The sequence below is a fragment of the Pantherophis guttatus genome, chromosome 1 (genome assembly GCF_059756535.1).
Source record: "Pantherophis guttatus breed Tessera chromosome 1, ASM5975653v1, whole genome shotgun sequence".
Taxonomy (NCBI): Eukaryota; Metazoa; Chordata; class Lepidosauria; order Squamata; family Colubridae; genus Pantherophis; species Pantherophis guttatus.
Genome location: NC_142063.1, coordinates 87684316 through 87711255, shown reverse-complemented (window position 1 = coordinate 87711255; position 26940 = coordinate 87684316). Strand labels below are relative to the sequence as shown.

At 38.6% G+C, this 26940-nt stretch overlaps 1 protein-coding gene across 10 annotated transcripts in view; it reads right to left on the bottom strand.

The window, feature by feature from the left end:
* The window catches only part of NAV2 (neuron navigator 2), a 604864-nt gene that overhangs the window by 32626 nt on the left and 545298 nt on the right, over positions 1 to 26940 (bottom strand). For 6 of the 10 annotated variants that reach the window (XM_060687633.2, XM_087877652.1, XM_034417265.3 and 3 more), the window contains 9 exons: positions 25139 to 25606; positions 19138 to 19203; positions 17315 to 17359; positions 14754 to 14914; positions 10045 to 10233; positions 6477 to 6529; positions 5347 to 5370; positions 3245 to 3319; positions 872 to 955 (listed from right to left, as the gene is read on the bottom strand). In XM_060687633.2, the coding sequence (XP_060543616.2) occupies positions 872 to 955; positions 3245 to 3319; positions 5347 to 5370; positions 6477 to 6529; positions 10045 to 10233; positions 14754 to 14914; positions 17315 to 17359; positions 19138 to 19203; positions 25139 to 25606 (1165 nt within the window). The remainder of the gene's footprint in view (positions 1 to 871; positions 956 to 3244; positions 3320 to 5346; positions 5371 to 6476; positions 6530 to 10044; positions 10234 to 14753; positions 14915 to 17314; positions 17360 to 19137; positions 19204 to 25138; positions 25607 to 26940) is intronic. The other 4 variants (XM_034417264.3, XM_087877659.1, XM_087877646.1 and 1 more) reach the window with 2 other exon arrangements.

Sequence of the window (26940 nt, the reverse complement as noted above, 5' to 3'; positions counted from 1 at the left end):
AAACTGTCTGTAAGCTATTTGGCTATAGTCAGGAGTGAGCTTCAAAAATTTTAGCAAGGGGTTCTCTGCCTGGTTGCTGGGTGGGCGTGGCCTAGTCAGCCTCCTGCACCACAGCGGGGTGGCACTTTTGCCCTCCCTAGGCTCCAGAGGCTTTCCTTGAGCCTCTGGGATGGCGAAAACAGCCTTCCCAAGCTCCAAAGGCCCTCTGGAGGCCAGAAACAGGCCCGTTTCCGGCCTTCTTGAACTTCTGGTAGGCCCATTTTTTGCCCTCCCCGAGCCTCAGCGCACGCCTGCACTTACCTATATCCAAAAGGACCGTGTGGGGACTCCTGGGAGGGGCGGGTGGGTGGGGCCAGCCAGGAGTGGGATTTCGGGGTTCTCCGAACTACACAGAATCTTAGTTAGAGATTCTCCCGAAACCCTGCGAACCCCCAGCAGCCCACCCCTGTCTATAGTTGGATTGGATGCAACTGAAACTGTCAAACAAAGTTATTTTTTGCTTTATTATTAGCCCAATATTTTTGCTCACTCTCTAACATATATATGTCCTGAAATGCTAATTTTCTAGAATTGGAGAGAGAATGTCAAGAAAATATGGTTTATAAAAGACTCTGAATGGAAATTAGAAACCTTGGCTGACATTAATTGCGCAGGTAAATGGTCAACAATCTCTTATATTTTTTCTTCCAGGAAAGTTTATACATTGATTACTGGCAAAAGAGCAAATTAGAATTCTGACATGTGCTGAGGAAAGTTTTATTTTGCTTGCTAACTTGATCTCAAAACCATCACTTACAATGATCTCAATTTCAAAAAGTTGATTTTGGAATCTTTATTCATGGAAAACCCAATAAGGGAATGTCAAACTTGCCTTCTGTTCTGCAGTCATGGTGAGACTTTGCAGTCTAATGGTCATGTTTCCTAGGCTCTGCTCAAATGCTGCCACGAGGTGAGCCTGTAAAATAAATTATATGATTCAGTTGATTGTGAGCTTATCTGCTGAAAAAAAAAATGTAAAATACTGCACAGCATACATGATAATCCACAGATAGTTCCACTCTGCTGCAAATGTCATTTAAAAACCCAACATAGACACTTGAGATGTGTAGAGCAAATTCAAATAGCTCTATACCAAATAGCTATACACCTCTTGAATGGATAGCATTACCTAATCAAGGAACAAGGAACAAGTTTCCACAATTCCTTATTTAGAGCTGTGGCACCTGTTCCAACTAATAAGAGCTTCACATTATGCTGCTGCATAATTAGTGATCAGTGCAGGATGCTGATACTGATACAAACATGCATCTCTGATACATAGTCTAAAGTAGGGGTGTCAAACTCACGCCGTCATGTTGTCGTCGCATGATGTAACATGACTTTTCCCCCCTGTGCTAAAATAGGTTGGGCGGGGCCAGCATGTGATACAACTGGCTCGTGGGCCATGAGTTTGACACCCCTGGTCTAAAGCAATGTTTCTCAAACTTAGGAATTTTAAGGTGGTATCAATAGAACAGAGGACTAAGGACTCCACAATTTGAAGTCCACAAGAAAAATAGACTTCGGCTCCTAGAATTTCTCAGCCAGCATGGCTGGCTGGAGAATTCCTAAAGTCTACATATCTTAAAGTTCCTAAGTTTGAGAAATCCTAGTCTAAAGGATGGCAGCTTTTTCCTCTAACCCAGTTCTTTTTTTTTTTATGATTATGTGATACAGTAAATTTTCTGCAGTCACCCATCAGCATATCTGTCCTCACATTTACAGTGAAAACAACCATAAAGAAGATCAAAACATTGGGATATGGGGCTTTGACATCTCTCCACCACTGTAAAAACAAACCAGACTGAGACTGTGAGAAAAATGGCAGAAAACAAAACAAGCTTAGCACAGAGTAAATGTATTACACAGCTAAAATGTTTATTTAAAAATACTGGACCGAATCATTCCTGTTTGAAAAAAATGTGCTAACTATATCAAATACTCATAAAGGTTTTCATTTTAAATAAAAGAGAAAAGTGGGGGGAGGAAGCCTTTAAGATGAAATCAAATTTCTGACTTTTGTGATGTGAAGCCAAAAATGTGTTTACTGCTGGACAATTATTCCCATCATTTTCTTTTCAAAAAGACAAAATGTTCATTAACTTTTGAATAGCAACAACCTTAATAAAATATTCCTACACTGTGTAGGAATAAGTGGATAAGCCTTCCAACTAAGTATTTCATAGCAAAATAGCAGCTTCAGTTCTGGAAAGCAAGGCATCTCTGCTTGGTATACTGTTTCCCAGCAATTTTTGGGTATGTGGTGCTCATATCCCAGAATTCTATGGCCAGTATGGCTACCAATGAGAATTCTGGGAGTTGAAGTTCATACACCTGGAAATTCTTAAGGGAAACATCGATTCAATGCATGAGAGGAATCTTTTAAATTCATGATCTATATTCATCAAAACAGCATTACTTGCAGTATTTCCCTACATTTCCCTACTTTCCCTACATTTAGCCATCCTGACTGCTATAAGCATACTTGAGAGGTAGGATATATATTTAGAAACCCATCATTTTGGATGAGTTAGTTTCATTTCCAAACTATTTTATAGACAATTACTTAAGACTGACATAAATTCTGATAATTCAACAGCTGTGCCAGCTTGATAAAAAAAACTAGCCATATATGGGATGTCAAATCCTTTTTTGTAAAAGAAAAATCATGTGAGCAAACTAATTTTATAGAAATTATGAAATACAGTCTTGCACTGAATGTTCTCTCATCATTTCAGGAGAAGGTGCTAAATCATTCATTAAAAAAAAAAAGATTATCTTCTACCATTACAATGAAAGGGGGGAAAAAAAGAGGAAAGCTGACCCTAAAATTTTCATGTTTGCTTTGGGAATTACAGCATGCAAACATTTAAGATTAAAGTCAACACACAGAAAATGTACACTGAAATATATAGGCTTCACACTGTCTAAACTTTTGGAGAAGCTGACATGTTATAGTACTAGCCTGATATTTGTTTCTTCAATGCAAAAAAAAAACAAAAACAAAACCTAAAGTGGATGTTTTTAGTCACTGAAGGAATGTTCTTTCTTTCTTTTGCAAATATAGCTATCTAGAGCAGAGGTCTCCAACCTTGGCAACTTTAAGACTTGTGGACTTCAACTCCCAGAATTCCCAGAACCAGCCATTTCAGACCATTTTTTTTATCATCAATTATCAGTTTCTGCCACTCTGAGCTGTACTCACGTTGGCAGTCAATTGGGTTGTCAGAGCTGAAACTTTCTCCTGTGATGCATCCAACTCCCTCCTCAGCTTGCGAATCTAAACATTATATTTCAAAACATGGTTTTGTTTAACAAGATCTTCAACACCCACACGTACACACACACATATACCATATATAATTTATGGACCTCTTTGCAGACTATGCTTTGCAGATTATAACTGTGCGCTATTGGCACAGTTATAATGAAACCCATTATTATTGGCTCAACTACTGCAAATAATGCCTTTGGCATTATGGCATCGATTTTGTGGAAATTCATTTTGATGGAAATTCCAGATCTACATTCCTGACCCTCTGGGAAATCAGTTGCAATTCAAATTGCTTCGTATAATGGCTGATAACCACTGTTATTTATTATTATGTTGTTATTTGTTGTTTTCCACTTTACTGACTTGGTTCAGACACAGTGATGGACTAAGATGAAATTATTTGTTTTGGACTAAATGTGATTTGTTATTTATAAAACCACTATTGTTTAAACAATTGGATTAAACAAACTACGATGGTTTTACCAGTTATGTCCATTTACTAATTTGAAGACTTTTTTTAAACTTTTATGGCTGCTTTCAGAAATATTTGATCAGAGAAAGATATACAAATGAAAATTCTACTTTTCTAAAAACTGGGTAAATATTACCTAAGTATTAGCAAATTGCACTAGTAGCTCTTTTTCAAGAGTTTACATAGGAGTGTAGCCAGCAGAAAGATTAATCATTATGGTTCAAAGGTATTCAGGTAAAATGACATCATGCACTAGATTAGATTTATTTATTTATTTATTTATTTTATTAGATTTTTATACCGCCCTTCTCCCACTGGACTCAGGGCGGTAAACAGCCAAGAATAAAAACATCACATACAAAATTTAAAAATTTTTTTAAAAAAAGAATTAAACAAATTTTGGCCCAATAAATTTAAAACACCCCAACTAAAATCAATTTACAATTAAAAATATCTGGGGTGTGTGTGTGTTAAGCCAGCCCGGGTTGATGAAATAAAAAAGTTTTAAGGGCACGGCGAAAAGCACGGAGATCTGGGATCCTACGTATCTCCGGGGGCAGGTCGTTCTAGAGAACAGGTGCTGCCACAGAGAAGGCCCTCCCCCTGGGGGTCGCCAGCCGACATTGTCTGGCCGACAGCACCCTGAGGAGTCCCTCTCTGTGGGAGTGTACTGGCCGGTGGGAGGCTATCAGTGGCAGAAGGCAGTCCCGTAAATTCCCAGATTAAAAGTATTACCTCACTCTCAATTCAGTCAATATATTTAATACAAAGTGCATTGTCTATCAGTGAGCAAGTGTCCAGGAGTTCTCCAAACTCATTTTTTAAATAAAATGCAAAAATAATATCCAAACAATATTTCCACCCAGTAATGTCTTTGTGATCCATGTAGTTTGGATCATATGACAGAATACATAACAACATTTATGAGCATTTGAAAAATAGGATATTCAAACAAAATACAAGAATAATACAAATATTACATTGCTACGGATGTCTCTCTTCACAAGTTATTGATAAATATAAGCAAGTGCTTAACTGCAACATAGGTACTAACTGCTGGTGATTCTTAAAAGACAGTTTGGATCATGATTAAATTTTTGAGTTAGGAAGGAGGGAGGCAAAGGATTGGCAAAGTTTCCAATGGAGAAAAGATTATAACAAGAAGCCAGGATTGAACAAATCTAAGGCTGGCTATGAACTTTTTAGTTCTAATGGTCATTTGGGAGCCCAAGAATATATTTAAAGTCAAAGCCAACAAGACATATATATGTCTGTCTGTCTGTCTGTCTGTATTCCAATAAAGTTGTGAAAGAGATTTATATTTATATAAATTTATTATTATAAATTTTAATTTTTATATTAAATTTATATATTATCTTCTTAATATAAACCTATATTTATATAGATTTATTCTAAGAGAAATAATAAATAATTTAAGAGGCCACTATATTCATATCATTGACTTTTTAAAAATGAAATATCACATCCAATTATATAAATATTTAAAATGAGCACCTGTCATTGAGTTTAGTAATTTTAAGAAAAACAAAATCCTCCTTACCTCTGACTGACATTTTTCTTCAGGCTATGAGGGAAAAAAGAGACTTTGTTTGAAAAGTGTATTAAAATCAGTGGATTCATTTAATAATTCAGCCTACCAATAACCTGTCACTCAAAACACTTACTGGTAAGTTTTTTTTTAATCCAAAACAGCTTTTATTCAGCTATGTGATAAAAAGTTGTCCAAGCCACATATTAATTTTATTAATTTACCATTTAATAATATTCACGATGTGCAGTTTTTATCATATCAAAATAGAAACATCAAATTATTTCTATAAATAAATTATAAATATTATTGCACCCTATTCCAAATGCAGCAGGCACCAGGTCTTTTTTTAAAAAAGATACACTATTAGAATCTTTTTCCTCATACAAAAAACAGAGTTTTTTGTTCTTTGCCTCCCTGTTAAGCTGTTCTAGGATGGGCAGGGATTTATAGATTTAGGGCAGGGATCCCCAACTCTGGGCCATGGACTGACATCGGTCCACAGTGCGCCAAAAACTGTGCTGCACAAACAAGTGAAGTTCCATCCACGCACGTGCGGGATGCAGGTGAAACCACACCCCCTCTGGTCTGTGGAAAACCTCTCTCCATGGAACTGGTTCCTGGTGCCCAAAAGGTTGGGGGCACCCAGGGCTGACTCAGGGCTTAAAATTTACCAGAAAGAAATATTGATTTCACTGTTCTATAGTTATAAATAGCTGTACTAATGAATTCAGAAGCTTATAAAATAGGACATGCTCCTCTTGATTAGTGGTAAATTATGTTATGCTGCTGGCTAATTAGCAGTGTGTACTTCTCTTAAAGAACACTTTTTGTAAGCTAAAGACATCCACTTTTCACTAGGTAATATTTTATTTGAAACTGCTATACTACATAAAACAAATAGAAGAGCTTATGTAATTCTCAATGTGACTTCTGCTTTGATAGTTTTAAGTCCAAGAGGACTTGGATTCAGCAGTTTGTCAGTCAGTTTCCCCATCCACTGATTTCATAGGATTTTCTGTCCATTATTCCATTCCTTCTTCTAGTTTGAGCTCTAAGGTCCGTAGTCCTATTTAATAAATTAAATGTTACATTCTTTTGCTACCGACTTCCTACAGACTGATTGTGGTTATGACACTCACCGTTGAGTAAATAGATGATGTGCTTGACACCAAAGATAGAGATGAACCATGCACTACAGGAAAGATAAATAAACAAATTAGCCATCGGATTTTAGTGTATATGATAAGTAACAACAGCAGATTATTACATAAGCCGTATACAAACTACGGATGTTCGTAAGGGCTACACATTTCACCAGCAGCCTATTTAAAAATTGCATCACCAGTCATGAACGTATTTACTGAACATAAATCTTTGCAGACGTATCAGAAGGTAAGCTGAAATAAATGGAAGCATTATACAGACCATAGCCCAAAATGATCTCAAATCAAGCTTTTAAAAATCATTATTTGGATGTAAATATTTGCCTGCCTGCTGTATTTCAAACATTGCAAGGTTATGATAGTGCATGGAAAATGGAACAGAAGATGATGAGAAGCAGACAAAGTAAAGGTTCAACTGACCAGTCCAGTTTCACCATATTGTTGGCCTGAAGCATAAACAGTAAAAGGGAGTTAAAAGATTTCGTAAATAAAGAAGACTGAATATTTTGGTGTGACTAGGTTACGTAAAAAGACTCATTTAATTGTAAGTCAGCAATGTAAGAGAAAGTACACTGGAATATATTTTGATATTTCCTAAGGGCAAAAAAACCTAGGAAAAAATACATTTTTGTCAAACATATTTACAAAGTGATTTCCAAAACAGTTTTAAAATATTAACATATAAATTTATGTATTTACACTTTAAAAAACCAAACATAGTTATTTAACATAAATTTACCCAGCTTTGGTATCAAAAGCTATTCATAGCTAATGGCGCTCAAAGTCTGTATATCTACAGTTGAAAATACATTGTATTATTTTCCAGAAACACTTCCTATATTATTTCTTTTAAAATGGCCAATCCCTCAGTCCTTGAAGAATAAGGCTAGCTGTTGAACAGGCATGACATTTTCTTTCTATATTAGTCCTAAAAAAACTTTATATTGCCAAGAAGCCAAGAGTGCAATGGACTCATAGATCTGACTCAATGCAGAATGGCACACTATTTTGTAGAATAATTATTGCAAACAAAACATGTTGCTTTCTGATTGCCTTCCTTCTAGCAACACACCTGGGTGGATACTCAATAAAGTATTAAAATAATAGTAAAATGACAATATATTTGTCAAAGTAGGACCCATGGATTCCTCACATCAATTGTACACTTTTTGGTCTGTTTTAAGGGCATATTCAAGACTTTTTATTGAAACTGAACAAATGTCAACATATATAAAATAATTGGATTGTTAGCATTATGTAAAACATGGTTCTTGCATCCCTAAATTGTTATGGAACTTTTATTGTACGGTATGTAAATAGTATCAGTAATTTTAAAAATAAATAGCACTTTCAGCAAATACGTACCGTAAATCAGGCTATTATATTTTACAAGCCCAGTTACTGTATGTAATGTAATCAAGTGTGCAGTAGTGACTTTATTCTGGTATGTGAGTTTTTGAAATGTGGTTTTATGACATTTGAATTCTGCTTCTATTAGACATTCCTAAATCATTATAAAGGGAACGTGTATGAAAATAAATCACCTGCTATTGTTACAAATTCCAAAAAAGCACAAGGATTTCTTGTATTAAGGGGTTTACTTTTACATTCATCACATACCAAGAATATTTTACAACCTCTTAGTTCACCAAAGTGCTTATGTCTGAAAATCTGAATACCAAGCTGATATTTCTGTATTTCAAGACTGCATATTGAATTATTCTGCTTTGAGTCCAAAATTATTCTTGGCACAGAAAATATTATACATATTTCATGTGTTATACTTTTCATTTTTTTTTCTTTTATTAAATTTACAGTTCTTACAGAATTGCCCAAGAAATTCACATACTTCCATTTAAAACATATATTTATGGTTCCTGCAATTGTATAAAATGGTAAAAAAAGAACTGTTCTGACCCATAAAGATCACAATTAAACATAAAATTTAAAAACTATACTAAGAAAAGTCTGGTCTTAAATTAGGCAATTAAAAACTCAACTTATTTTTGAACCTTCACAATATATATATTTTTAACTCTGACAAAAACTAGACTCAGTTTTTGATATCAAGAGTCAGCAAAAAAAAAAAAAAGTCTTTTGTTTCACAGTTAGCTTTTAGGTAATATTGCAGTTTCAGAATTTTTTTTTTGAAAATCTACTTTTTTTCCCCAAGTTAAATCATTCCTATAATACTAGGTGCAACCAATTCATATTCAACTGATAGTAGAAGAAAGAAGACTGGGCAGAGAAAGATCACTAGCTTAGGAAATTACATTAAAAGGTAAAAGTAAAGGTTCCCCTCGCACATATGTGCTAGCCGTTCCCGACTCTAGGGGGCGGTGCTCATCTCCGTTTCAAAGCTGAAGAGCCAGTGCTGTCCAAAGACGTCTCCGTGGTCATGTAGCCGGCATGACTAAATGCCAAAGGCGCACGGAACGCTGTTACTTTCCCACCAAAGGTGGTTCCTATTTTTCTACTTGTATTTTTTATGTGCTTTCGAACTGTTAGGCTGGCAGAAGCTGGGACAAGTAACGGGAGCTCACCCCGTTACACGGCACTAGGGATTTGAACCGCTGAACTGCTAACCTTTTGATTGACAAGCTCAGCATCTTAGCCACTGAGCCACCGTGTCCCTTTTTTTAGAATTTATAATTTTTTCAGAAATTACATTACTGAACTTCAATCAGTAAGTCAGATAAGTGGGAAGTGAGAATTTCCGTTTTAAGTGCCTAACTCAATATTCTTATCCAGGCCTTTTCTATGCCACTTAGGTACTTCTGTTTTTTAAATGCCAAGAGTCTCCATCTCACCTTTACTGTCGGGGAGAGTAAAGGCAACTTAGAGGATGATGCTGCTTCATGGTGATAGGTTGCTTGACATGGTAAATTCCCGGTGACCTGCACTGCTGGTGCATGAGAAAGAGTCTAGGATATGTCTGGTTCTGGGTCCAGGAGGAGGTCTTACAGTCCTTGTTCCTCCTAATTTGAGCTAATATTGTACTACTGCCAACAAGTATTTTTTCACATCCCTGACTGCAGTATACTTAATGCAGCCTTTAAGACAAAAGGGATTTTTCTATCTCTGCCAGAGAAATTAAAGATGAGGTAAAAAGGTCACTTTTGAAATCAGTGACATTAGATAAGCTGAAAGTAGGGATAAGCCGTATGGGAAGTCTGAAAAAGAGGTCTTGTGCATTCAAGGGTAGCATTAAGGCTTTGTGGACTATTTCACAGATCTTTTCACATCTAAAAATTACAAGCTTGTTAATGCTTTTATCTCCTTGATTTATTTGAACCAATTTTTTCACCTCAGGCCAAACAGTCACATCTGATTCCTACCCCTATTTTCTGATTGGCATTTGTTGACTCCAAAGCCTATTGTGTTAAACAAAGTTTTGAATATGTGTTTTGTTGTCCCCCACTTTCTCCATAAATATAAAGGAAATAAACATCTATCAAAAATTAATAAACAATTTTTATCAAGTTCCTTCCCATATGCATACACGATTCAACTTTTGGGGGAAAAAATGAACTGGATCACTTACCCTCTTCAAATCCATCCCGGAATGACCCAGAACGGCTCATTGTCCTGCTCTTTTCATCCAGTGACATTGAGCTGTTCCGGAACCGGGAGTCATTGTAAGGATCATAAGGGCCATCTGCGTTAGAAAGACTGTGTGTCCGCAGCATGGTTGGGTTGGATAAGCTCATTTGGGCTGCTGTGGTGGGGCTCGCTAGAAAGCAAACCAGAGATAGGAAATTCACAGATCTATACCCATGCTATGCTACTGTCACAAATTAACAAACCAAACCATTACTATAAATAAGCATAAGAGTAATAGTCTCTAACTAAATCTTTCTAAAAATTTCTCCTGCGTTAATCAGGTATAAAATTAAGTCTTGGAAGAATCTTCTAGAACCATGCTTACTCCAACCAAGTTACTATATTGATTCTGAATAGTAACCAAGTTACAGTAGTAACTGAACTTCTGGTAGTCCAGGCACAAAGTCAGACATTATTAGAATATCAAGTCAATTGGAGTCATTGGAGAGTATACTCTCAAAGCTAAAACTCCTTGGATCAGAATCCTCTCTTCTCACAATAAAGTAATTTGGTACTTTTAAGACATTGCAATCTTCGTTATCAAATAAAGAAAATAGTGTTCCCAGAAAAATAACCAAGTAAGATTTCAGAGATAATTAAAAAGATATATTTATCATAGAATTGGTGATATAGTAATACATTTCTGGGTATCATGATATACATTTTCAACAATTCATCTTCTGATCTGATTTCTGGCTCCTGCTCAAACTTACAGGTTCTAGTTAATAGTTAAGGCTGTGAAAAATTTGCACTGTTTTGCTTCACAGAGACTCAATTCTGATCACTGGAGGAATTCACTTTAAAATGTTGCCCAGATTCAGAAAAGCAAGATACTCCAATGGGAAGCACTGAAGTGAGTCATTTTATTTCACTTGGGTGTTTTGCTTTGATGGCAATATCTTCTATTGAAGGCCAGTGAAACAGTCAATTCAGCGTGATATGACAACCCTCACCCAGCCTCTAGAAGCAGGGTGTGGATCAAAAGGGCAGTTCACTGAAGCTTTGATAAAAACAAAGAATCTCGACTTCCGGGTTGCTGTTTGTCGCTGCCAGACGTTCCTTTGGGATCATCAGCTTCCATCGCCTGTTAGAGCCGCCTTCACAACGGAATGGCAGCTCGAAAAAACTCCGTTTCCATGAGGAAACGGAGATAGAGCCGGCAGGGGTGGGTAGAACTCTCTGCGGAGTCCCAAAAGTTTTTTTTTTACTTTTGGGACGGAGCGGATGAGATGCCCCGTATCCCCAGCCGCCGCTCCGGGCTTTGGGAGACCTCTGCTGATGCAGAGCCAGGCGTCAAAAGCAAGCCTGCAAATTTAACAGACTACTCAAAGAAAATGTGAGCTGAACCTGTAATATTGAACCGCAAGTATTTTACTGATTTTTTTTAAAAAAATTACTTAAGAGAGAGGAGGAAAAGAAAGAGGGAAAAAAAAAGCCTTTTAAAATGGCGTTGGCTGGAGGAGAGGCTGAAAGGGAAAGTCCTTCCGTTTTCTATTACTACAATGTAGCGGAATAAATACCACTGGCTACATTTGTAGACAAAACTTCGCTCCTGTGTCTTTTTCTCTTTTTTTTCCCTTGGAGACCTGATATTGTTGTTGATTGGAAAGAAGTCCCCCTTTTTTTTTTTTCTTTCTTGCTTTTTTTTTAACAAAGCCTGCCTGGGCGGAAACATGGCACTGAGACTCATAAAGTCAGATAAACAAGAAGGGGGGGGGGATCCCCCCACCAACAACTTAAAGGAACAAGTCTTAATTCTTCAGTCTCAGAAACCTGATTTTAATATAATAGAATTTTTTATAGAGGAGATTGAAAGAAGGGAGGAGATTGTGAATCAGCAATTTGAAAAATTTAAGCAGGAAATTAAAGAATTGGTGAAATCTAAGTTTGATTTTTTGGAGAAAAAATTCTCAAAAGTGGTTAATGGTTTTACAGGATTTATGATACAGTTGGATACAAATACTAATGTACTAGAGTCTAAAATGGAAGAAATTCAAGATAAATTGGACAATAGAATTCAAAAAATTGAAAATGATTTGACAAACACTCAGGATAATAGCTTAGAAGAAAAACCTAAAATGGATGCTGATCAAAAGTATGGTAATGCAGAAAATCTGCAACAGAAGATTGAAAAAGAGATTTTAATGGTACAATATAATTTCACAGAATATGCGATAAGATTAAGAGGTTTGCAGGAAAATAATAGAGATGATTTAAGGAAAATATCTTCTGAATTTCTAGCTGGGATTCTAAAGGTTCAACCTGACGAAGTGTTTTGTAGGATCGACAGAGTTTATCGAATCAACTCCTGGATTGCTAAGCAAAGGCAATTGCCTAGAGATGTGGTGATTTATTTTACAGATAAGGAAATTAGGAATAATATCGTTCAAAATTCCTTCAATTCTAATTTGCAATTGTATGGAAGAAAGATTTGGATTTACAAGGAACTCCCACCTAAGATATTGATGGAAAGGAAGAAATTTGGTTTTCTGGTGAATGAGTTAAAAAAGAGAAATATCTCCTACAGGTGGGACGCCCCAGTTGGTATTATATTTAGATACCAAGGAGAAAGATATCAGCTAAATACTGTTGAAAGAGCGGAAGAATTTTATCAAAATAGGTTGAAAATGAACTTAACATCTCCAGGTATAATACAGGATAAGCAGAAGGAGCCGGAAATAAAGGTAAAATATCGAATTACAGAGACTGTACCAGATGAATTGCCTTTGGATTTATTGGATACCCCAGCTGGACTATCTACAAATTTGAGAGAAGAGGTATCTAATCTTAATGTGATGACTTATCAAGGCAAGGATAAACTTGGAAATCAATTAGGGGATATACAAGGGATAAAAAAGAAATATGAGATACAAAAGCAAAACCAACAAGACCAATCTACAAAGCAGAATAAAAACCGACCAGATGATACACATTTTGTAGAAAGGGAACCAGGATGGAAACCAAACCCACAAAAAGAAAAGAAAAAAAGAAATAGGTGGCATAAAAATAGAAATTTCTAAATCAGGCAACAGTGAAGCCAGTGATTTTAAAATATGAACGATTATGTGTAAACACAGAAGAGGCGACGTATTGGTTAATATCATCCTGAGGTTTGTGGCAGATCTCTGCATGGCCGTAATCTGGGGACGTGAAACGAGCCTTAAACTGATGGATTTGAATTATCCATTTTGGAATTTCTTTTTGTGTTGATAAACATATTATATTATCTTGAATCACAAGGCAAGAGAATTATGCTGGGGCATGCAGAAGATCGGGTTGTTACCCACTACGATGATGGGAATTAATAATCCTGATGAAACCCACAATTATTACTATATGGAATATAATTATAATGTCACTCGGATGGTTGTTTTTACTTTTATACATATAAGAAGATATTTACTACTGATGGGGGCAGATATGATTGAAGATCCTGAATAAACTGTTGCACTAGTAAGCTATGTTACCCGATTATGGATGTTGGTTCTACAATCCAGTGGAAAGACCTCAAAGAAGATACTATATGGATTATAAATTTAAAGTTATTGTCTTTTCTTTTTTTTTATTTAGATATAATGGAAAATATAGACATATATTTTTAAGTAGTGTGGGCAGTGAATCAAAGATGTTAAGAAATGTTGTGTATGGCAATTTTGCATGATAGTGGGTGAATAAGCTAGTTAGTAGATTGATTAGTCTAAGAAAAGGGATTTTTAAGTGTTATATTTAGGGGAGTGGAGGAAATGGATAGAGTGGAATAAATGTTAAACTAGATTTTATGGGGAAGGCCGCTTTGAAATGTTATAGTAATATATATAGAAGATTAAATGTTAAAGTAGGATTTATCGTATAGTTTTAAAGTGGAGAAGTTATTCTATAATGTCATAGTATAATGTATTTTTTTTTTCCTTTCTTTTCTCTTTTTTGATACGTATGGATAAAGGGGGATGTTATAATATTAATAATATTTTTAGTAAGTAAAGGTCAATATCTAGAGGAGGGAGTAAGTAATCTGTTATGAATTAGGGTTTTTTTTGTTATGAAGAAGTCATAGGGGGGGATGGGTGGGGAGGGGGGGTTAGGGAGGGAGAGGGAGAGGGGAAAAAAAGGGGGAAAAATTTGTATTTGAAAACTTTTTCAATAAAAAAAACAAAAAAAAAAACAAAGAATCTATTTGAGGCTTTGTACTAACCTAACAACTATTATTCTTATGACTCTATCAAGTCAAGTCTTTATGTAGTGGCTGCCAAACCATCTTAGATCTTAAGCTATATGTTCATTCATAGTGAAGATTAAATAAAGCAAATTATTGTTTCTTTAAAAAAAAAACTAATTATATAACCAATTAAAACCAAATTAGTGAAAATAGTGAATAATTTTTCAGATGTGACATAAAACTTGCATGGTTCTAAAAATCTGAAAGAAATGTTGTATGCAAAAACAAACTCCTCTGACACTCCAAAATTCTAAGTTCTAAATTAGAACATGATGTGCATAATGACCAAACTGGTTTGGTATGTTTCAAATTGGCATGGTATATCAACACGTGCCAGCTTATCAGTATCAATCACAAATTAAATTTACAATTATTTTTTTTTTGGAACAAGCTGTGCTTTTCGCAGTTGAAAGGAATCATAAAAGTTTACTCACCAAGCTGGGAGAAGTTAAATCTAGTCCCAGATGGTGATGTGATGCTGGAACCAGAAGAAAATGGAGAATTGACAACAGTGTCCTGAAGACCACCAGCAGAATGTGAACGCAGCCATTCTTTTGCTTCCTCTTGATTGCGAAGTTGTGATGATGGTGTATACCTGCACAAATCACAATCAGGTTTAGCTTTTGCTCAGAAATATCTTGCTTGACCAAACTACAAAAGTATTTTAAAGAAAACAGCAAAACTGAAAAGAGGTCTTTCCCTGCCAGAACACACATTTTCATGTCAGTAGAATTAGCCTAGTTGAAAGATTTCATCTTATAGATATTTATGAACTTTTAAAATTTGGGACACATCGGTTTGCACCATGATTAAAATAGGAACCATTGATTCCAGTGGAGATACTTTAAGCATGACTAAGTCTGGATTTAAGTAGGTTTCTCTGAATGTCAAATTCAAAGAAATGCTTTAATATTGGCAGCTGTTACCAATATCTATTACCCATGAATAGGAGCATTATGGATTTATCTAATAGTTTGCAATTCCTCCTGGCTTATAAATAGCCACTCATAATATGTCTATGCAAGATACCATGAAATCTAATGTGTGATCTAAAGCCAGTTAATTATTCCTTATCTGACAAGATACATACAAACATCTTAAACTTGATGCCCCCTAGTTATGTTTAAACAACTTCCAATGATCACATTCAACAAGGCCATCAGCCGCTGCTGCCACTACATACTAATTTTTAGAGTTGGTTCTACACAAATATATGTATACAAGTATACATGGAGGTTATTGGCTTGTAGAAAGGTGATGAGAGAAAAGTTAAAATTGGGTCCTTAAAATATTGCTGCTCAAAAGCTCAAAACTGAATTGCAAGAATTAAACCTGAAGATCTAGCAAAAGGAAATCTATGTATGTCTATAGATTGTGTACATATTGGGTTCATATAATTACCATCATTTGATAATGACTTAGCTGACTGACTCAGCTCTTTGCACTCCATATATGTACCATATATTCAAGGGAAAGCTGAGAATTTTAGGTGTCAAAATACACCTGAAAAATCAGTTAGGCTTATTTGTGAGTATATTTCTTCAGCTTTTTAATGTACCCACAACCCATATATACTTGTGAATAAGTTCGAATCTTTAGACAAAATACAATGAAAAATGCACTAGCTATGAAATCAGCCAATAATGAAAACTAAACATATGAACATTTCAAAGGCTGGCTTATCCACAGGTGGCTTATATATGAGTTTATACACAATCAGACTATCAGATTGATGAAGATTGAATTTAATATGTAATGTGATAGGTGTTGATTTTTCCCCTTCTTTCCAGCGATAAAAATAAAATAAGCACTGCCAGCAAGTGAATATATTCTTTAAAACACCTCATTTAAAGCACAAGCAGTTAAATTTCATGCATAGCTTTGGTAGGAATTTCAATATTTAATTCTCATGTTCCAGAGTGATCTAGTGAGGTCAATTTGTACTTGGCATTAAAAACTAGATTTTTGCAGTAAAAATTTCTGATGTTAAAAGTTGTTCATGTGTATTGAGAAACTAGAGCCATAAAAAGGCACACAAACATTAGAGGAATATGCAAATGAACAAACTACAGATACCTACCTCCTTGACATTTAAATGTTTCAAGCTTAAAAAATGGTATTCATTAATAATTGGAGACATTGGATAGGTGGAAAAGATATTACAAACCAATTAACTTATTCAATCTTAGCCCTCCCGTATTTTACGCAGCACTTCTAGCATCCAGCTCAGTGAGACAATCAAAGATGCTGCAAATAACAGGGTGTTTATAGCATAGAATAAATTGCAGCTGTAATTTAAAGCTATCAGTTCAGTTACTGTAAAAAGCAGCCGCACATTCTAGTCTAAAATTGAACAGACAATATCTGTGGAATTAGTTTAGACTTTCAATTTGTGATAATCAGGTTAATAAATGGAGTAAAGTTGTAAGTTTTCATTGAAAGAAGAGAGCGTCCTTTTTCAGTCTAATTTTTCTTGATGTCAAACTGCTTATAATACATAATTTAATTTTTAATCATTAAATCGACGTCTTTTTTTCCCTTTAAGCACAATTACAGCTTCAGCTGTCGTATCCCACAACCTGCACTTTTAATGACTTCTCGGTTCTTCTTGATCTGCATTTCAGATGTTAACACTGTGAGAATAACATCATCCAGTTACTATTTCAGTCATAAAAGCTGCAAATTATTGCTTGCAAGTCAAGCTTGGTGAGTTGGTTTTTTGAAAAGCCAGCCAGCTATAGTTACAAATCCTGCTCAAGCTGAGAAGCTATGAAAAGAAAGCATGTAGGTGAGAAGACAGAATAATGACCTGCTTCAAGAGGACACAGGGGTGGGGTGGGGGAGATGGGAGACGGAGAAAGAGACTGCAGCCACTCACTGCAAAGCAGAGACCACCACCAGTGCTAAAGACACGGAAGACATACAGGCAAAAAAAAAAAAAAAAGCTCCAAAAACCACATGAAAAACTACTTATGCTATACGGAAACACCAATACCTGAATCCTTTCTTAGGCAAAGTGTTCCTATCAAGATGTGGGTCGCTGTAGAAAAGTTAAAAGAGAAAGAACTTCAGAGCAAAAAAGGGAATTTAAAGGTCAGTTTGAAAAAAAAAAAAAAAAGAAGAACACACTATTAAAAACTCTGTCTTAGCACTGAAAAGGAGAGACAAAAGCCCCTGTCAAACCAACATGCAAAAACCTAACCAGGTTTACAGACTCTGTTACACAGGACATGCAAACGGGACCATGCTAAGATGAACTCCAACCCAAGACTGAGATCTCACAGCTCAATTCAACCTTCTCCAATTTGGAACTTTTCAGATGGGAATTTAGGAAAGTGGCAGTCTAACATATCTGGGGGACATCGAATTTGGAACGTTGTAAATACTTATTTTAATGTAACTTTTCAAGATCATTTGGAAGTTGGACTGGCCATTTCTCTAGCACAAAAGTAACTGGGACAGTTTCTTTTCTTGATATGTACATATTTCAAATGAATGTTTCTGGGTAAATGTATACTGCTCATCCCTATGACAATGTTGAAAAGTTGCCTTCAAAAATACACAAAAAATGCAACACTATCTCTCAACTCTCAACCAAGATTTTTTCCCCCAGCGTCAGATTGAAAGTAATAATACAATCTGCAACCTTTTGAAGGATAAAAAGGGGATACGCATGAATCAGAAAATAGGCATTTGGGCATCTGTGAGGAGGATTATTTATTTGCTTTCAGGAAATAAGATTAGCATTGAAATAAACTATATACAAATCACACCTGACCGTCTTTCAAAAACACAACTATTTCAAGCTATGGTTGTAAATGTTCAAAACAGCCTTGTTCTGAATAATATCTGCCAACAGTACAAATACTTTTTAGTTTAATGAGGGAACGAATAATAGATTGATCACACAACTAGAGTCCCTTTGTGATGGAGATGGGTGGTTCCAAAATATTATAAATAAACTAGATATTCTAAAGTGAATCCTGAAATGATGCATCAAATGAAATGAGTTACAGTCTACAAGAGGTTATGCCCTGAAAACATACATTTATATTTTAGATCCCACAAGTTTCTTTGCTATTCTTGCTCTAATAGAGTAACAATCACCTCTCTGGAAATCATTTAATTATGTCTTTTATTAAACAATTAAATATCTCTAATAATAATAAGTTCTGAAACTTAGTAAAGAAGAGTACTGCCTGCAAGGATACGGTTTTAGTGCAGGAAATATAGAGAATTATATTGATTCTACCATTATAATTAGTTTCTAAACATCTAATGGTAGCAATAACATTTCCAGTGTGCTTTGCTTCACATTGTTTCCATACATTCAATCTTACAATGAAGTACACACGACAAAAGAGCCAAAGATTCCCAAAACTGACACTGATGTAAGCAACTTATTACAGGGACTAATTTCAGCCACAACAGAAGAGTTGGGGGAGGAAACCAAGACAAAAGGTGAAACAACTGAAAACATGAGGGAAAGCAGCATGCCACCAGAATGCAGAAATGCTAGTGAGAGTTTAACCTTCCAGAAAAAAAAACAAAAAACACAGAACTTTGTAAGATCCTTAAGTTTGCATTCTTGCAAAAAACATTTGTCCACACGGTTCTCCAGAATAAACTGGGTCATTGCTACTATTAAATATACTCTCACTGGCATGCCTTTGAGTGACAGTTCAACACAGCCCAGTGAAATATACACACACTCTCCACTGAGCACAGTCTTGCACAATACACTTTGGCTTCTTAAGCGTCACAATGAACCCTCCTGGATCTTGTTTTATTCCACTGCCCTATGACAGACAGCATTACCTGTCCTGCCTCCTGGGTAAAGTATTTCTGCAGAATTTGGGACTAGCAGCAGGGGAAGAGAGAGGGCTAGAAGAAGTTCAACAAGACAGAAAAACAAAAACAACAACAAAGAGAGAAAGGAAGATTAGCACAGAGGGAAGAAAGGGAAAGCTGTTAGAAAAAAAGAATCCATTGACAGGTTGATAACAGTTGTTTTACGTTGTGAAGCCATAGATCATTAAAAGATTCTAGGAACTGCCTAAGTCAGGGGTGTCAAACTCGCGGCCCGCATGCGTCACGTGCTGGCTACGCCCACCCCGGTTTAGCGAAGGGGAAAAAGTCACGATGCTTCACGTGACGACAACATGGCGTTGCGAGTTTGACACCTGTGGCCTAAGTGATTTAGCAAAGTCAGGCTGCATCCAAAACAATTCAGAAAGAGCTACAGTCCTGGGTCTTCTTATCCTATGCCTCGCTTTTGGCCATTAGGTTTTCTCTGTTCCTATGCAGAGATGGACAAAGATGACTCTTCCAATTGTTCATTTTCCTAGAAATAGGCTAATTCATCCATAACAATAGCTAAATGTCGCGAAGAGGGGGTTGAGGGGTTTTTAATATAAAGTTTTAGCAAATGTCTTAAGGGGTTCCGGGGGGGAGGGAGGGTTGGATCAGAAGTAAGGCTGTGGGTATGGGGGATAACCCACTAAGGGGAGGGCCAGGTAAGGCTGTGGAGCACGGCATGGGGGGTGGGGGGCCCGGGGTCAAGAGGGGGGATAAAGTTCATCCAGATAAGGTTTTTACCATCAGTACTGTGGGTGGGAGGGGTAGATATGGCGGGGGCAGGGGGCCATATCGTGTTAGGGGAGTGCGCGCCCGCTGTCTTCGAGCGGTGGCACGCTCCGGCCCCCAAAGCTCCTCTCGTTTTCCAGGTGGCGCAGATCCTCAGGGCCCTGGCCTCCGTCTGATGTTATGCAATGCCAGGTCTGTAGTAAATAAAGCCCCCCTCATTTGTGATCTTGTTCAGGAGGGGGGAGCAGACCTGGCAGGTATTACGGAAACCTGGTTGGGCCAAGAGGGGGGGTCCCTCTTGTTGAAATGTGCCCACCAGGTTTCCGCGCATTCCATCAGCCGAGATTGCAGGGTAGGGGCGGTGGGTAGCGGTTATTATTAGCGAAGGTCTGAGACCGAGGGAGGCCACTGTTCCTCAGACGGCCGGCTGTGAATCCCTCCTTGTGAAATGGGGCCACGGGGTTCAGATGGGTTTGCTGATCACATACCTGGCTCCCTGCCATGTGGCAGCAGCCCTGCCCGAGCTACTCAGTGTCATCGCCACGGTGGCGGTTGAGACCCCTAGGCTTATGGTCATGGGGGATTTCAACTTGCCGTCCGTTGGTGAGGCATCTGAGGTGGCTCGGGAGTTCATGGCTTCCATGACAGCCATGGACCTGACCCAGTTAATTCATGGCCCTACCCACACGGGGGGAAATACTCTGGATCTGGTTTTTGTCTCTGGACAGTGGTTGAGTGATCTTGAGATAGGGGATATAGTCACCGAGCCCTTGTCATGGTCTGATCACTCTCTCCTTCGTCTCGACCTTCGAACCGCTACACCCCGCCGCAGGGAGGCGGAGCCGGTAAGATGGTTCCGCCCCAGGCGCCTGATGGAACCGGATAGGTTCCAGATGGAGCTTGGGCCATTCCCTGAGGCTCTGGCACACGCCTCGACTGGAGACCTAGTGGCCGCCTGGGATAGGGCGGCCGCTGGAGCTCTGGATTGGGTCGTGCCTTTGCGGCCTCTGACCCGGCGCTGATCTCATTTAGCTCCTTGGTTCACTGAGGAGCTGAGGGAGTTGAAGCGCCGGAAAAGACGCCTAGAGAGTAGTTGGAGGGCCAGTCTTTCTCAATCTGACCGGACACTGGTAAGAGCTCATATTAGGAATTACCTAGTGGCGATAAAAGCAGCGAAATGTAGCTATTTTGCTGCTCTTATTGCGTCATCAGATAATCGCCCGGCCGCCCTGTTTAGGGTGACCCACTCCCTGCTCCACCAGGAAGCGCAGGAGGACCCCTTGGAGGGTAGAGCCGAGGATTTTGTTCAATATCTGTATGACAAAATCGCTCAGATTCGGGAAGATCTGGACTCCGACTGGATAGTCTCAGGGGGAGGGACTGGGGCAGGTCTTGAGAATGTTATCTGGGATGAGTTTGATCCTGTGACCCCTGAGGACGTGGACAGGATTCTGGGTAGACTGAACGCGACCACTTGTTTATTGGACACGTGTCCCTCCTGGTTAGTGCTGGCTTCTCGGGAGGTGACACGAGGCTGGTTCCAGGGGATTATAAATGCTTCGCTGGGTGAGGGTGTCTTTCCTGCCGCCTTGAAAGAGGCGGTGGTGAGGCCTCTCCTCAAGAAGCCTTCCCTGGACCCGGCAATGTTGGTAAATTATCATCCGGTCTCCAACCTTCGTTTTGTGGCGAAGGTTGTTGAGAGTGTGGTTGCGCAACAGCTCCCCCAGCACCTGGATGAAACGACGTATCTGGATCCGTTCCAGTCGGGCTTCAGGCCCGGGTACAGCACGGAAACGGCATTGGTCGCATTGGTTGATGATCTCTGGAGGGCTCGGGACAGGGGGTGCTCCTCTGTCCTGGTCCTGTTAGATCTCTCAGCGGCTTTTGATACCATCGACCATGGTATCATGCTGCACCGGTTGGAAGAGTTGGGGGTGGGAGGCACTGTGTTGCGGTGGTTCTCCTCCTTTCTCTCTGACCGGTCGCAGTCTGTGTTGACAGGGGGACAGAGGTCAACCCCGAGGCCCCTCATATGTGGGGTGCCGCAAGGGTCGGTCCTCTCACCTCTCCTGTTCAACATTTATGTGAAGCCGCTGGGCGAGATCATCCGTGGTTTCGGGGTGGAGTACCATCAGTACGCTGATGACACCCAGCTGTACATCTCCACCCCGGATCACCCCAACGATGCCCTTGAAGTGATGTCCCGGTGCCTGGAGGCCGTACGGATCTGGATGGGGAGGAACAGGCTCAGGCTCAACCCATCCAAGACCGAGTGGCTGTGGTTTCCAACGTCCCGATATAGCCAGTTGACGCCATCACTGACTATTGGGGGCGAATCATTGGCCCCCACGGAGAGGGCTCGCAACTTGGGCGTCCTCCTGGATTCACGGCTGTCTTTAGAAGAGCACTTGACGGCCGTGACCGGGAGGATTTTTTATCAGGTCCGCCTGATTCGCCAGTTGCGTCCCTTTCTGGATCGGGACTCGTTACGCACGGTCACTCATGCCCTCGTCACCTCCTGCCTGGACTATTGTAATGCTCTCTACATGGGGCTCCCCTTGAGGAGCACCCGGAGGCTCCAACTGGCGCAGAGTGCGGCCGCGCGGGTGGTAATGGGAGCGACATGGCGCTCCCATGTAACACCTCTCCTGCGCGAGCTGCACTGGCTCCCGGTGGTCTTCCGGGTGCGCTTCAAGGTTTTGGTTACCACCTTTAAAGCGCTCCATGGCTTAGGGCCTGGTTATTTACGGGACCGCCTAATACCACCAATAGCCTCCCACCGGCCAGTACGCTCTCATAGAGAGGGACTCCTCCGGGTGCCGTCAGCCAAACAGTGTCGACTGGCGGCCCCTAGGGGGAGAGCCTTCTCTGTGGGGGCACCTACCATCTGGAATGAGCTCCCCCCGGAGATACGGAGGATCCCGGATCTGCGCTCCTTCCGCCGTGCTGTGAAGACCTTTTTATTCCATCAAGCGGGCTTGGCCTGATCTCTTCCCTTTTTAAATATGTAAATTTTAATCTGTTTTTAAATTATTGGGGTATTTTAATTTGTCTGGGCCAAAAAGTTTAATTTGATTTTATCGGGTTTTTAAATTTTGTGTATTTATGTATTTTATTGTTGGCTGTTCACCGCCCTGAGTCCTTCGGGAGTAGGGCGGTATACAAATCAAATAAACTAACTAAACTAACTAACTAAAGGGCTATACAGTGCTCATCCTTGTACTACAAATTGATTAAATTTACAGGTAATCCTTGCTTAACAACTGGTTGTTTTATGACCAAAGTTATGACAGCCACAGAAAAGGAGCTTTTTGGCCTGAAAAGCCCTAAAGACCAGGCCAAAGAAAATGGTCATGCTGAGGCCATGTGATCACATGACAGGCAAGCCAGTTTTATGCAGTCTGCAGTCACATGTTTCTGGGATTTTTACCTCGTTTTCGGGAGTAGGGTGGGGAAGGCCACTTAATGTCCATTGTGCTTGCTTAATGACTGTCATTTTAAGTCTTGAAAATTACTTCTGATCACATGGGTGCCTTGACTTATCACCACAACAACTTACAACCATAATTTTGAGCTTAATTGGGTAAGTCAAGGACTACTCGTAAAATATTTAATATGTTTATATGATCCTGGCTGGCTGACACACAAGTCAGATATGAAATCTGCCTTAAATTGTGGCTTAACATAAAGCATGTTCTTTATAATTTATTTATTTATTCAATTTCTATAGCCACTCAATCAAGTGATTATAATAAGTGGCTTAAAATTCTGAAATTTTACAATTAAAAAAAACAAAAAACAAAAAACCCTCACCATTAAAACAGTAAAAACATTTGAGCTTGGTTGTTTTCTTACAGAAGACAACCAAGTTTCATTATTCAAACCAGGTAACATCATCAGTGAGAGAAGGGAGTGGGGTTTGCTCTAAATTTATATTCTAGTGCCTTGCCCTGTCAGGGTTGGTTGGGAGTGGTTTTGGAGATTCTTTGTTTGGGCTGTTTACTATTAGCTTGTTTGGCAGTTCCCTAGATTGGGATATTGTTTACTTCTTGATTGATGATCTGATGTTAATCTAATGCTGGTGGGGAGGTGATTTGGTCTTTTTGTTCCTTTTGGCTTGTTGATTGTCTCTTTCACACAGTATGTAGATGCTATTTATGTCTATGTGTCTATTGATGGCCAATTTGTCAGTGCCAGGCTTCCAGAAATTCCTAGCATTTTTGGACTAGGCTTGGTATAGGATGATCATAGTTTCCTAGTTGAAACTATGGTTGAGTCTGTTGATATGTTGTGAAATTAAAGACTGTTCAGGGTTTTTCAAAAGACACTCTGACAAATTGGCCATCAACAGACACATAGACATTAACAATATCTACATACTTATGCAAAAGAAACAATCAATAAGCCAAAGAATGAACAAAAAGGTTAAAAAAAACTCCCCACCAGCAATCAACGTCTATGAGACTAACACAAAAATTAACATCAGACCAACAATCAAAAAGTAAACAATATCCCAATCAAGGAACTGCCGAACAAGCTCACAGTAAACAACCCAACCAAAGAATATCCAAGACCACTCCCACCAATACTGAAAGAGCAAGCCACCACAATATAAACTTCACTCTTTGCTAATACTGATGATGTTATCAAACTCGGATAAAGAAATGTCTACAGGAAAACAACCAAATTCAGAGAGCACCAAGAACCCCTCATTTCAACCCTGAGCTACAAATATTCTTCTTTGTCAGTAAAAACATCCATAAAATAGAAACTATTAAACCACATTATACTATATATACAATTCTCTCTCATTCTCTCTCTCTCTCTCCACACACACGCACACACACACATACTTTGGCATATTATATATGCCATACTTGTTAATTTTTTCAGTTTATGCTAAAATAAATCAAAGTTGCCAGGGGGGCAATTTACCAAGTTGTGTATTTTTATCACAATTGCCAGAAGTCCTTGGTTATTTGAAATTTCCAGAAAAATAGAGAGCAAATGATACAGACTACCATTTGACTGTCTATATTACCATATGTTTAACAAAAATAAGACTACTGTATATACCAAAGAAAAAAATCAATTTTAATAATTATCACAGATTTCTACCTTTAAGATGCCTTGAAAACTATGGAAAGCATCTAGCAGTCAGTTTCTCAATATATAAACCACAAACAATAGCTGGGAACAGGGAAAATACTGGTATCTTTTGAAATTTTCTCACCTTTCTGACAAGTTTGTCTTAACGCTGTTGGTTCTAACAAAGGGAGGCATTGAGTCATCCTTAGGAGCCGCAATCAAGCCACTGGAAGAATTGTGGTTCAGCCCACTTCCACTGCTGAGAGAAATATCTATGGATTCACAACTGGTGTGCAGGCTGCTGACAGACTGGTATCCAATCCCATCCTTGCTGACAGCAGAAGAACTACTGGGGTTAGTACCCCAGGTCAAGCTGTTGGAAGGAGCCGAATGAGCTGAACTGGGACTAGATGCTAATGGAGACTGATTTGTGTCTGCATTTTTACAATAAAGAGGGCTACTACCACCACTGCTCAATATGCCACTGCCAGAAGGAGATTCTGGATTTCCTTGTTGGTTCATGGTTGCATGCGGGTTGGAGATGACTACTGAATTTTTCATGCTTTCTGCTGTTGTTATGGGAGGTTGTTTATTTGGCTTTCCACCAAAAAGTCTGAAGAAGAAGAAGAAAAGGAAGTCAGGTATATGGATTTTTTATTTATTTTTATTTAATTTATTTATTTGTATGCCGCCTTTATTATATTTACAAATCACTCAAGGAGGTGAACATATCCAAGAAAGCCTCCTACTCCTATGTTCCCCACATAGGGTGGATTGGGATGAGAGAGAAAGAAGCTCTAGCATATAAGGGGGGGGGGGGAATTATCCTTAATATCCTTAATGTTATAAATTAATTTCTTCTACTGTAAATGTATCTCCTCACAGCGAACAGAGGTATACTAAATTTTAGTCCAACTGTGGTAGTATTTTGGGGTTCTAAATAACGTATGACATTTTCACTTTTCTTGCATTCGCTTTCTTCACATTTAGGTGGTCAGTACAAGCAGAAACAATCAAAAGGTGCTACAAGATTTTCTCCCATATTAACATCTTTTGATTTTGCTAAGAGAAAGAGACAAATGCTCATCTATTCACGTATTAGTGGTACAGGTAAGTCCTTGCTTGATGACCATCTGTTTAGCAACTTTTCCAAATTACGACAGCAGGACAGAAGGAGAGGGACTAATGAGCAGGACTTGTATTTGCACTTGATGTCCATCTTGCAATTATGATGTCACAGTATCTCACGGTCATCTGATTGCCATTTGCAACCTACATTGCCAGCTTCCGACAAAGTCAATGGGAAAGCTGACAGGAGGTCACAAATGGCGCTCATGTGAGGTTGTCTTTAATGACCATGCAGGATTCCTTTAATGATAGCAACAGAAAGAGCTGGAACTGCAAGTGGCAGAGTCAACTGATGTCATACTTTATAACTATATAACTTAGTAATGGGAGTTGTCGGTCGTAGTTACCATTGTTAAGCATGGACTACCTGTATTGATTTTACAGAATGTGACTGCAATGTTCATAATCTTTATTATGTATCCTATATTGTGCTGGTGAAACTATAATTGCCCTTTAAGAGAAGGCAATCTATTGTATTTACCTAAACAGCACATACAGTCCTCATCAGGAAACTCAATTTCAGTAACATTCCTTAATGTCTCTACTACACTTATCAGTAGGAGTGAGAAAATATATAACAATAGACCTTTGCCCTCCCATTACCGTGTTTCCCTGAAAATAAGACCCTGTCTTATATTTTTCTGAACCTTGAAAAAAGCGCTTGACCTTATTGCCATGTGCTCAAAAGCCCGATTGGGCTTCTTATCAGGGGATGTCTTATTTTGGGGAAAACAGGGTATGTTCCTAACTAATCGTTTTTGGAACAGATGAACTAGAATAACTTGATGCTCTTCACTTCCTCTTACAAATCCTATCAAT